The 13,415-nt window shown below is 44.9% G+C and overlaps 1 protein-coding gene across 1 annotated transcript; it reads right to left on the reverse strand.

Annotated features, from left to right (window-relative positions):
* Positions 1-608: 608 nt before the first annotated feature.
* Positions 609-12,519, reverse strand: mtpn (myotrophin). The gene is made up of 4 exons (XM_035614919.2): positions 12,076-12,519; positions 8,375-8,488; positions 7,501-7,584; positions 609-2,026 (listed from the first exon to the last, which is right to left on the reverse strand). The coding sequence occupies exons 1-4, from the start codon at positions 12,145-12,147 to the stop codon at positions 1,940-1,942; spliced, it is 357 nt and encodes a 118-aa protein (XP_035470812.1). The 5' UTR covers positions 12,148-12,519; the 3' UTR covers positions 609-1,939.
* Positions 12,520-13,415: the final 896 nt, after the last annotated feature.

A 13,415-nucleotide genomic window follows, 5' to 3' on the forward strand; every position in this document is an offset into this window, starting at 1 on the left:
TACAGCAGGAGGAAGTGAAGACGCGTCGTCCATCTTTATATACAGTCTATGTTTAGAATTGAATGGCTACAACTACAGAAGACACTTAAAGAGGACATTTTATGTTATTGTGTGATTTGTTTTCAACCTCTGGTTTGATGGTTTTTGATGGTTGGCTTCACCTCATGAGGTGAGTTCAATTTGTGACGCAGCGGGTGAACCAAATGAAAACTGATGAAAATGACTCGGACCTGTGGATTGTGTTGTGTTTCGACTGTTCTATTAAGAATATGGAGCTGATTTGAATCCAGACAAATCTAGTGCGGCGAGTCATAATAAAACAACTCGAGGCTGTAGATTGGTGACACAGATTAGAGGGTTTCTTTGCAAACCACAAAAACTGATTAGATCGCCCACGGCTACGAGTAAACCAAAAGTTGAACAAGAAAATTACCAGGTATTCATCTGATACTATGGTACATGATGTGAATGAATTCAGGCCTCAGTTTACCACCGAATTATGACACAATTTTCAAACGTGGTATGTTAATGGTATGGTGCGAAAGCCCAAATTGAGATGGAAAAGTGTGCGTTACGTTTTTAAAGAAAACTTGCTCAGAATAACAGAACATTTTTAGAGATATTTTTTATTTATTTTTTACAGACTTTTTGTCACAACAAAGCCAGCAAGAGCATCTTTTTTGTTTTGTTTTACCTCGATTACTTAGTAGTAATTCATTTGAAAGCAAAAACCAAGAAGGGGACAGCGAGCATTTCATAGCGTAAGAGCAGAGGCAGTTTTGACATGCAGCGATACAGGCAGGGGTGATTTTTAACCAAATCCAAAGGCAAGGGGAATGCCAACAGCCCCCACCATCCAGTTTCAACTCTACCCCCCCTCCCATTTATCCCTCAACTCAGAGCCCCCCGGAGCCCATCAATTAACAAAACACACAAGAGAAGCTGTAAAGCAAAAAGGAATCGGAAAATCTAGGGGAGACTAAATAAACCGATTTCTAAAAAATTCCTCATCCTAATAATGTGATGTTTACGCCGCGTCGAAAAAAGTGGGAATTCCGTAACATAATTGCAACATTCAAGTCTTTTTCTAGTTAGCCAGCATTTGGTGATTGGTCAAAGAAATACAGAATTATATATTTTTTTTAATGCGTTACTGTGACATAAAAATGTGTCAAAATAAACACACCATTTGATATGTTAAGTGATACTGGGCGAAGTAGAAAAGGAAAAAAAAAACTGACCTCTGGACCTCTCTCTCACCCAAAGTTTCAATGTTAGACTGGAAGGACAGTTTGGTCTATTAAAAAAAAAAAGAGGAGAAGTGAGGGCAGAGGAAGAGGCCGCACATAATGAAAGGTTCATATAATTAGACTTTTAAAACCTTTTGTCTTCGATCCATCCAGTATTTTTTTTACAGTGCAATTACTGTTCATGAGATTAAGTGGTGGCCATACAATACTTATAGTGGAGCTGTAAAAATATGAAACACGCTTCTTGATCTTGTTACTTTACAGATTTAAAAGAGAACTGCGCATGAGTGGTTGTGGATTTTTTAAGTGCTAAGCTTTGCGTTTGCATTAAAGTTGGATATCTAGTCGGTGGTGTTTTTGAGGATCCAGGTGTATTAGAGCGCTCCCCCTGGTGTTTGGTCCCTAAGGGAGACCGTCACTGTCCTTATGTTAAATGGCTACAAACGGAGGTCAAAGGAAGAGAAAATCCTATCCCGAAACACAAAAAAAATTAAAGGAAAGGGAAGGAGAATCACCGGACAGACAACGTGACCCTCCAAAACAAACAGACAAAAGCAGTGTTGAGACAGGAGCTTGATGAGGGTCAAAGGGTCGAGTCCGTCTTCCGTCAAGGGGGAACCACTGCGTCCGTCTGTCTGTCCGTCCGTCCACCCACCTGTCAGGCCACCTCCCCACACACCTTCAGGGTCTCACTTGAGCAGAGCCTTGATGGCGTCGCTCTCGGCGGCTTCAAAGGCACAGATGCCTTCTGGTCCTTTCCGGTCTTTGTCAGCGCCCTGCGGTGGCGGAGAGAGAGAGATGACATGAATATTAAACTATGCTTTCGTAGGTGCATCCGAGACTGTTACTCACATCTGGTCAGGGGGGGTTAAACCGAGGCGCAGAGCCCTTTGTGAATGACCATTTGCAACCAAATAGCTCCGGATATGAAGACGCCACAAAACTTGTGAGCTAAAACTTATTTCTGCACTTCTGTTTTGCCGACATCTGAAGAATCATGGACTTTTCCTACAGCCTTATCCATCTAATGTCTTGAGCTTCCTCAGCCTGTTTTCATCCAGAAAAAAAGGAAAAGACTCAGAGGCACGAATCCATTTGAGCTCTGAGGGATAACAGAACGAATGTGAAAGAGATGGGAGTGGGCCCAATGATTCGGATTACTAAGGACAAAAAAACCAAACAAACGATAAAGAAAAGAAGAGAGGGATGAGACGGGGGCAACGTGTTGAACGTACATGTAGTGACAACAGATTTAATGGGCGACAGAAGGGTGGAGGGGCGTGTCGCGGAGAAGAGGCCCTTTGTAGCAGCCTGCCAACTTTAGCCTCTTAGCGAAGAGGGGCTTACAGAGCCGAAGGCAGAGAGAGTCTATTGTTGCATGGAGGAAGAAACACGGGAATCAGAGACAATGTTGACCCAGTTCGATTGCGAGGGGACGGATGTCTGGGTGCCACAGGAGCAACAGAGCACATCCCCCTCCCTGCATGAGAGGTTCACCAGGGCTGAGCGGGTAAACCTGACACGTCCAATGGGATGAAGGACGAAAGTTCAAGAAAATGTTGTCATTTCAAAACTTGCTTCACATCTCCTGCACCAATCAACGATCGCAGTTATTTCAGTGAGTCCTGATGTGTAACATCTGAACTTCGAAGATGCCGGTGACGGCTGGCAGGAAAAGTTCCAGAAAATATTCAGACCAACAAGTACAGCCCCTCTGGAATAGTTCAGGAAAATGTCCGTACTTCCGTGCAAGTGGGACGGTTTGCTCATGAAGATTTAAATAAATGATCCTCCTCCCTTAATCTGTCAGCAAACACACAGGAGGAGGATTCCTTCTGTGTAATTCGTCTTGTCAGATAGAGGAAAAAGATTACTCTAGAGGAAAAACCTAAACCCTTCCTCTCTGATAATGTTTTAATGTTTCTCTGATATAAAAACTTTGCTACTCTTAAGTAGAGATGGCTGTTACCTATTTTGTTGCGTTGGTTGAACTTTTCCAGTAGCTGCAGGTGAGCGATCATAGTGTTTGTGTGTGGTGGCGTGGGGGGAGCAGGAAGGTAGAAGGAAGCCCCCCTTCCCTCCAGCTCTGGGGAAGTCATTAGTAGCGGGCTCAAGAACATACCTAGTACCTACAGGCCTCATTTAGATGGCAGGAAACAGCGTTCCACCTTGACCCTCGGCCCTTTTGACCATCGATACCCTGACTGCCGGAGAGCCAGCGAGTCATCCATCTGACAAAACTCAATTATGCACCCCAGGTATACAGCCGTTTCTGGGGCAAAACAGTCTCATAATAATCGTTCCCTTTTTGGTCACACACGCACGCACGCACGCACGCACGCACGCACGCACGCACGCACGCACGCACGCACGCACGCACGCACGCACGCACGCACGCACGGACTGCCCTGAAAACGTATCGCAGGGTATCCAATTCTCCCTTTGGGTATTTATGGCGGAGTTCCAATAATAGCTTCGGATGGTACCCCTCCCCGTTGCCGCCTCTCAGAATCCACCGTGATATCCCCCAGTGGCCGTGCAGCTCAGTGGCATCCTCCTGACACCACTTACAGTAATGAGCTCCCCCCCCCCAAGTTGAATAACGACCCATCATGAACACCTCGCTGCCCAAACATTACACAGCCAAAGAGACGCTAGTGGCCAAGTGAGCAGCAGCCTAATGAGTAAGAATAGACTCCCGGGGTGGCTCCGGCCAAACAGAGATGCATCATCGTCCTGGATTATGGAGCCACACAAAGTGGCAGTGGGGTCAGTAATGCAATGCCACTGGACCTGCCAAGTGTCCATTAAGTTTTCATTATGCCACCGCCGATCAATGGAACTGAAAGGTCTCCCGCATGCGAGTCTTTGAAATATAGGGACAGAGCGTTGCTCAAAACCTGTCTGAATTACATCAGATTATCGACCCAGCAGTCAAACATTACCGACCTGCGAGAGGGCAGATTTTACAAGACATCGCAATATGTGTAAAGGAGCGGGCTGCATCATCTCGGGCTCTGGTTGAGGGGGAGGAACGAGGGATCAATCATCTGCACAACGAAGGCATGACTTCTCGGTGTCACATATCAGATGACGGGGAAGGATTTCTGATCAATACAAGCTCAAAGCTTCGTCTTTATAGCTGTGTTAGTTGCAAAGACGTGGTGTGAAATGTGTTTTTCTGACGCAGGTTTTTGTTGACCTAGACCAAAGGTTATGTTATTGTGCAGGGAAAGAAACAAAAAAATAAAACATATCAGGGAATTCGGTCAAGTCGAAGAAAGTCGCTGAAAGTCAAGTTGTCAAACTCCATTGGACTTCTAGGAAAAGAAATAGGCTTATTCCTACATTGTGCCAAGAACAAATAAGGACGAGACCTTACAAGGTCAAGTTTGAAATAAAAGGTGACAAATAGGAACTAACTTGACAAAATAATGCTGCATTTCTTCTGAATATACTGTACAGTTCCTCGTGAAAGACGAGTGTGTGTGTGTGTTCATTGTGTGTATGTCTATTTGTTCCCTTTTTTGTTGACTGGCCGGCCTCCACGGGCTGCAGTCAGCACTCTTGGCCGGGATCTTGCGGCTGGGTCACCTATTGGGGTTAAGGCGCCTTTAATAATTTATCGCCAACAACAGCGTAGCATGCAGTCGGGAGGCAGGGGGGCGACTCCCATGATGCAACGGGGGAGCAGAGCCATTTTTCCGCTGCCAACACAAGAATGCCGGACAGTACAATAGTAACAATTCAGTATTCTCAGTGGGGCTCCTCTTATGCACTGGGTGCTGCCAGACTGAGTGGATGTGCGGGCGGTCACAGTCAATGGTGGGGGCTCTGGGACAATCTATTCATCTAATGTCATGAGCCGTCAGGGGCATGTGTATTGAGAGATGGTCCCTGCGGTGACTAATGACCTTTTGGCTGCATCTGGGTGTTAATCCGCGTTGATGCTTAGCGGAGACGAGTACGCAGCCACGAGAGGAGCAGACCTGTGCTTCAGTTCATATGTCCTCCTGCCACCGTAATCCCTGTTCAGATGAGCTGCGGCTGTCTGCGTCTGGTTTCTTATTATACCACAGACAATTGTGCAGCTGCCTATGTCAGGCGTTGAAGAGCTTCTGGCTTTTCGGGAGGACGAACTGCGGCTGTCGACACGTGATTCATGGAGGAACATGAATCTAATCAACAATAATGTCTTTTTATTTTATTCTATTTTTTTATGCTGACTTTAAACCAGAATGTTATCATTTTGATGTGGGAGTGACATGGTGTGAATGCATCATCTGGCAGACAGCTCAGATCTGCCCGCATTTCCTCATTTTCAGTAAACCTGCCTCCAAAATGAGGTTGAGCAAATCATTCAACATCTTCTGAAAGTAAATACAGCTTATAGACCAGAGCTGACCAGACGTGGCTCTTTCTTAAAGTCACGCTGATGAAAACAAATCTTTCATTAGGATTACTAGTGGAAAGGTCAGAAGGTTATAGGCCGTTTTGTACCAGTAGGTTTTAGTAAGTTAAGTTTTTTAAAAACAGATAGAGTTAGCTCCTGGGCTAACTGTTAGCCACTACAGTAATTAAAACTAGCTCAGTGTTAATAATGAATTCAATTTCAATTCAGGAATCAGCATGGTTATTGAAGAAGTGAATAAAACGTGAATGGTTTTATTCCTACTCAGTCGTAAACTGTTATTTTCTCTCGCTGTTGGCCTTGGCGGCTTCCTTCGGTTTATCTTTGAGCCAACCGACTGAAGTAGCCAGCTGCCGGCCAGCTGCCTGGCCAAATTCAAACTGCTGCCCAATTGAAGCGAGGGCCTGGGACGCGCGCCTGTGTTCGTGAAAAAATGGAGGATTAATGCAGGATGCCAACAGGAATAAGTAAACTGTTGAGTGCCACCTAAGGGTCTCTCTAACCCAGCACCACAACAGTTTCCTACTCATGCACCTTTTTTTTTTTAAACGTCTGCCTGGACGATGCATATGCAATTGTATAATGCATAGAGAAAATAGAAAGGACTTCTCTAATCGGTGGAGTGACCGATCTTCCCTCTTCACGTTGCTTTTGTTGAGCTGAGATTGACAATGGCTCCTTTAGCCTGGCTGCGATTGGACAGCTGCTCGCTCACTCACCACCAGCCGCCCACACGTCCATCTCTCCTTCTCATGTGCACATCTCGGTTTGCAGCAGCGGACTTTGACTTTAAAAGCCCGCAGGCCGTCTGCATGACATCATGCCCTCTTCAATTCGATGGGAAACCTCAAATTGATATTTGACGATTCATAAGGCTATGCCATGATCGTCGTTGTGCTGTTGCCGTGGAGAGACTTGCAGTTGACAGATGTGACCAAAAATAGCTCGTCCTTCGCCCTGAATGTATGGCTGACGTGAGCCAAGCTGCAGATATAAAAAGACTGATAATATTAAAATCTATACAGTAAACACCTGTTTTCATTCTTTTCAGAAACTTCCAGACTGACAGATGAGTGTCAGTCACAATCATACACTGATTGAAGGAGGTGGTGAAAGACAAGTAGCTATTGTGGCCCCCTTGTGTGCGTCATCCATCGTCCACAGTCTGGCTCATTTGGGCGACTGAGAAACAGCACTTCACCGGCCTAGATTAATAGCTCCATCATTTATATGACAGTGGCGGGTGTGCTTGTACTTCTGAGTCAAACTTTCAGGTTAGACATGCAAAGAAGAGACACCGACTTCCCAGACAAAAGCTCCTCCACCCAAAAAGAAAACCCCACAAGCTGTTTGACTGCGATGGAACTGCACAGCTTTTTGTTTTCTAAGGCTGTATGAGCTTGGTTGATGTGGACTTTTATTACGCCACGCTTGTTTTTCAGCCGCATTACAACAGCCAAATGCCAGCTGTGCCTGACACAGTGTTGTTTCTCACAGCGGTGAGTGCACAATGCCGTGTGCATCTCTGACAGAGGCGGCATTTTAAGAAAGCTCCAGAGTCGAACAAGTGAGGGAGGGCTCGAGATGAACGACGGGGCACCCCATGAAAGAAAAGAAAAAAAAAAAACACTGTCATTACACAAGTGAACAGCAGCAAAACTGTGTAGGCGCTCTATGAAAATTCCAGCACAGCCTCCGCGGGGACTGTGTTAAAAGGGCCTTTTGTCCGACGAGTTACCTCATCAGCAACTCATTGCCTCACCGTGGAGGCCTCTCTGACACATGAACATGGACACCGGGGCACGTCTATGTGCAGATGCACGTGTATTGCATACCAACCTTTTCTAGCAGGAACTTGACGCAGGAGATGTGACCCTCGAAACAGGCGGATATCAGTGGAGTTAACCCGTGTTTGTCGGGAGCCTGGGAAAAAGAGAGAGAAAAATTCATATAGCAGCTTGTTATCAGAAATAAATAAGAAGAAAAAAAACATCCTGTGAGAGAGGTTTTACTTTGTCTCTTATCATGGCCAGAAATTCTAAGAAAGCTCTCTGCACTTCGGCACTATATTTATCTCCCATGTTTCAGTAGCTGAGGTGGTTATAAAGAGAAAAGGAGAACTGTACACACATTTTTAAGGCCTGGGAGGCCAAACGAAGACTTGTTTTATTGGTCTGACTTTTTACTCCTCGTGTCAGTGAAGACTGAACCAGTCCGTGCTACGATGACGAGTTGTTGTGTTTAGCCAAACTTAAGATAAGGGGTGAGATGCACCTTGCTGCAAACTGTCAATAGAACTATCTTCGTCTACAAATAACCATTTAGAAAATGTTTCTCCAAATTCAGTTCTATGAGTTACAGGCAAAAAGATCTCAACAAAAAGCTGGAAATTACAAAAAGAGTCCTCTCCAAATGTTAATACTGTCGGACAGATTAGTTCCTAATTGAGTGGATACGGATCAGTCGACTGTTGAGGCTCAGGGGGCAAATCAGGCTAAATGTGAGGTCTGGTGGTCGGGTAAGCCCAGACAACTGTTGAATGAGAGAGTGGACAATGGCTGAAATAGCATTTGACAACTGCCGGCTTTCTTGTTTAAACAAACACAACGCTCATATAACACCAAGCAGCTTTGTGGTCGTTGCAGCCCCTTGACAGCAGGCGCGTAAAATGCAAAAAGGGCCGGTGATGTGAGCTGGATGTTGTGGCTCTTACATTGATGTCTGCTCCCTGCGAAATGAGGAACTCTGCAACTTCCGTCTGGCCAAAGTCCGCGGCGTAGTGCAGAGGCTTCCTCCCGCCCTCCAGGGTCCGGTTCACATCTTCGGCCTGGGAAAAAAGAGAAAAACAACACGTTGACGGGTCTGAAATAAGCTCCGCGCTGTAGCAAAACAACACTGTGAATAACAATGTGCACTAAAAGGGGGATGGGAGGACTCCCTTTTTTCTTTTTTTTAATACCTTGGACAGGAACAATCACTGTTGATACAAGCTCCCACAGAATGTCAGTGTCAAACAATTACATGCACACACCATCCTCTCTGCCCTTCACTTCCCTGTTGTGCTGCTGTTAGATCTCAGACTGTCAACCTGGCAGGCAGGAGAAAAGGCAGACACACAACCACTCTCTTTTTTTTTAAAATTCCCTCACCACAACAACCACACACAGAGCAGTGTGTGTACTAGGCCAGCCCCTCCACTGACAATTCCAAATGGAGGACATATCAATCACCGCTGTGGCTGTGAGCTGCAACTTCTCTCAAAACTGTGTGTGATTAAAGTAGCTTTCTGCATAAAGATGGAGGAAAATGTGGAGAGGGGAAAAAGTCTTGATTGCCTCAGGAAATCATCTCTTTTAGCTAAGGTAAAAAAAGAAAAAGAAAATAGGCCCTGGAAGGTACAAATATATCTTGTTACACGAGACCCTCATATTAAAGCACCTGAGCTGGGGAGCGACCTGAGCGGTCTGGTCCCCCGGGGGCAACGAAGAGCAAAATTAAAATAAAGTTGAGATGTCAATCAAAGTAGAGGAACAGGTAATGGTTGATTTTAGAGATACTGTATGTTAAATAAAATATGGATTTGCAGCTACATCTTGATCTGGAATTCTACTTATGACCATATGACGATAAAGCTTAATATCCTCCTTTCCTGGTCCTGGTTCCAACATTGCAATTGAATGATACACAATTTCTGAACTTATCTACTCTGACACTTTAAAAGCACGTGCATCTTATACTATCAAATATATCTTATGTATATTTACATGTGTAAATCATAAGGCCCTGGTTTTGTGAATGATGGCGTACATGGAGACCTCAATGGAACTGGGCTATTAATAATGCTTTTAAATACAAGTCTAAAGATCTGCTGTGAGAAAGGTTGACTATAATTGTCCAAAAATAGCAAATCCCAATATCTGAAGACAATTCATAAATTCAATGTTCAATCACAAATATTGCATCCTTTGTTCCCTCTTTCCCTTGCTTCTTATTTCAGTTTATCCCTTTCCTGTGGTCAAATAAATGTGATGCACACAGAAGAACCTGTTCGTATCTGTAACTGCCGTCACCTCTACCACTAACTCCACTGAAGGTCAAGTACAACACACTGAAGACAATTCATTATGCTCTCGATCCCACCGACTCCATTAGCAATGATGGATATCGAACCTCGGCCCCCCGTTTCTAATAGGGTTGAAATAATCACTCCAAAGACCTCAGTTCCAAACTGGGCTGATACAACTGAAATTGTTTCATTTTCACAATAGAAGAAGGATCAAGCCCTGCAGTGGTTCATACCCAGAGTTTTGTAGATAATGAAATGGGTATGAGTTAGAAAATAAAACCGTCAGAAATGAGAAAAGACTCCTTGTGAATGGAAAATCCATCCACGATGAAGCCACTGCAATCATGACTTGATTATTTTTGTGTGTAATGGCGGTTCAGAGAAAACACTTCATCACGTCTGCATCAACAATGTCAAGTGTTCATCACATTTCCCCCCCATTCATTCATTCAAACATTTTATTGAAAACAAACGATGAACTATGAAACTATTTAAAAAAACAACAACGACTGAACCTACAGTAACAGTCCAACCAAAAATCTCCAAAAATCTAAGACTGTATTCAGGTAAAAAAAGAAGACATTTTGGATCAGACTGAAGCCCCTTTCACACTGGCCAAAAAAAACTGTTTAAACCCGGCGTTTTCTGCAGTGTGAAAACGTTAAATCGGCATTCAGCCCCGGGTCAAATGACTCTGCAATAGACCCGGGTAATAATCGGCTTCACCTCCGATCGGCATTGATGTGAACGTCACACCCGGGGGAACCCGCTAATATGCGCGATGACGGAGGCAACGAAGGCTCGACTCCTCCGCCGGTAAACCCGGGTCTACACCGTCATTTTGGTGTGAAAGAGGTATACGAATGTGGATGAGGAGAACAGAAGTGGGAGTCCTTTTTATTTTTTTACACTTTATACCCACTAAGAAATCTGGAAACAACTGAAAGTGACTGTGACACAAGTTCAATCTGTCAACGACTACAGCGATCAGAGACTTTGATATTCTACAGATTTGGGGCCTCAGAGAATTTGATCGAGGAGTAAGAAAGGAAAGTAAGCCTGAGAGATTGGTGATCTAATGTAGAAAGATAACTGGTTGCCTTAGTGACCTATCATGATGACAACACTATACATGATGTGTTTACCTTATGGAGCATGACTAAGGCTCCAATATGCAAGTACAACTATACACGTGTTATCTGAGTACAAACCACGTCCTAGTATGTGTCTCCTCTGATATTTACTCTTTTGTGTCCATGTTGTTGTTTTACATTAGGCCATCATGTGTACACTTCATCAATGCAGATGGACATGTGGCGGATGGATACATGTGTCGTGTTGTTTGTGATTGAACAAATCTCACGCTGGGACAGTGACGTTCTACCTCATCTTAAATGAATGTCGGACTGTTTTGTAAAAATCAGAAATGGCCTCCTCCAGCAGACGCAGGGGCAACAAGCTTCAATCTCTGCAGTAAACGTGAGATGCTCGCAGGAGCCCTGTGCTTGAAATCGGTGAGGACGAATATGGAGTTATCTGTTCTACCTGACGCAGGAGTCACCGGCTCGCGTCCCGGTCTCCAGCTGAGACCCCCGCCCACCTACGCTAGCTAGCTAGCTAGCTAGCTTGTCACTGCCCCGGGGCCCATGTCGTCCATCGCGTAGCTCGCTAGCAGTTAGCCGGGACACCTTTGACAGCGCGTTGGCATCAGCAACACACTCTCACTGAGGATGATGATGATGATGATAATAGTCACTGTACAATAACACGACGGGCCGCTGCGGACACAACAATGGGCTTCGGTGCACAGTTGTGTACCGTGCACCGGCTGATGCTATCGTCGGTTAGCTTGCCAACAGGTTGCTATCTACGGCAGGTGGTGATGGGGAAACTCGTTTCATCGTCCGAGCCACCGCGTTTTAAGTCGATGTCTATTGACGGACCCTTGTAAAGAGGCAGGGGTCGAGACAGTTAGCTAAACACCAACCCGCCGCCCCCCTTTTCTTCTCCAGGTGACACTAGCACTTGAACGTCGCTAGCTATGCTAACGATGCTAGCTTAGCGTCTCGACTCTCTTATCTCTCTTTTAGGTCCGCGATGTAACGTGTCAGCAGCCTTGTGGCGTTTCGAGACGAATTCGTGTTCAAGTCAAAGCTCCGCAAACAACAGCTAACCCCAATGACACAGAAGCGCGTCGACGTCACATTGACGAACATTAACCAGCTTTTTAGCTAGCTAGCCTAGCCTAGCCTAGCCTAGCCTAGCCTAGCACCTGGCGTCAGTCGCTCGTCGGAAAACTGTTGCACACAAACTCACTCAGATGACCGGTCGAGTCGCGTCCGTCTTACCGTCACCAGTTTGGCTTTGACCTCGTCCAGGTCTCCGGTCTTCAGTGCCCACGTCAGTTCTTTATCGCCCATCTTTCCGATGCTCTGCTGCGGTGTCGCTTCTTCCCTTGTTGCTGTGCCGCTGCCGCCGCTGCTGCTGCTGCTGCTGGAGGGGCAGTTGTCAAGTTAAATGCTAATGTGTGTTAAAAGTTAGCTAGCTCGAGCCGGGACGCTCTTCCTGTGGTCGCGAGGCGAGGACGCCGCTCGTCGACTGGAAATTAATGTCGTTTGAATTTCAAAATCAATTTTTAAAAAACGTCCTCCACTCCAGTTGGATCTCGGAAGTGGGAACCGTCGAGAAAATAAAAAAAAAATGTTCTGAAATGCAAAGTGGCAGAGAAAGAGAGAGAGGGATCCGCCTTTTTGCAGGCGAGGAGTGTTTCCGATGCCGTTACCCGGAAATTAACGGCTTTATGTTGCGTTTACGTACCCATGCTGACAACTACAGCGGTTCCCGTTTCAACGATTCTCATCTCAAACAGCACACGCTGTAATATCCAATAAATTACTTAGGTACATTCAATGATAGCTTATCTCTTATTATTTCCATTCTTTGAAATGTATCCGGTCAATGGTGGTCACTAAATCCTGACAGCTTACCGCTTACCGATAAAGGCGGAAATTCCTACATTTCCACGGGTCATGAACGCATTACTATATCTAATGCCCCAAAACAAATTCCCCAAAATATTTTATTACCACATAAATCCTTCAGTTCTGCTCTACAGCACACAGTTAACAATTGTATAATTCAACAAAATCAGGGGGAAACACAAATAATGGAAAATAAATACAAATTAAATTATCTAATGAAGTGAAAGAACATTTAACACTATATAAAGACACTACATTACATTGCCTGTAACTGTTTTTTAAGTTTAATTTTCTATTTTATTTCCCTTTCCTTCCTTGTTTTGGTTACGCGATGGGTGACGCTGCTCCTTTCTGCCGTAAATCGAGTTGTCATTTTTCTGCGAAAAACGTGTAACGTGGTGAAATCAAGGCGCATTGGGACAAATATTATAGTGCGAATGGTGTAGTTTTTCTATCGTCATTATACGGTGCAATCGGCTTAATAATGAAAAGCCCCCAAAAATGTCTTTCTGCCTTAAAAGTTTTTAATAATGATTCAATTGTGTGGAATGTTTCCCTTGTGAGTATATTTTTGTTCATTCATTTCCTCAGATGAAATGGGCGTAAACCTCGTGACAGCTCATCCCTCACCGTAACAGTTTTTGAACGTGCACTTTGACCTCCCCAGCAAGAGATCAATGAAGTGCCCATTGCACCTGCATATGTAG

Source organism: Scophthalmus maximus, chromosome 12 (assembly GCF_022379125.1).
Source record: "Scophthalmus maximus strain ysfricsl-2021 chromosome 12, ASM2237912v1, whole genome shotgun sequence".
NCBI lineage: Eukaryota > Metazoa > Chordata > Actinopteri > Pleuronectiformes > Scophthalmidae > Scophthalmus > Scophthalmus maximus.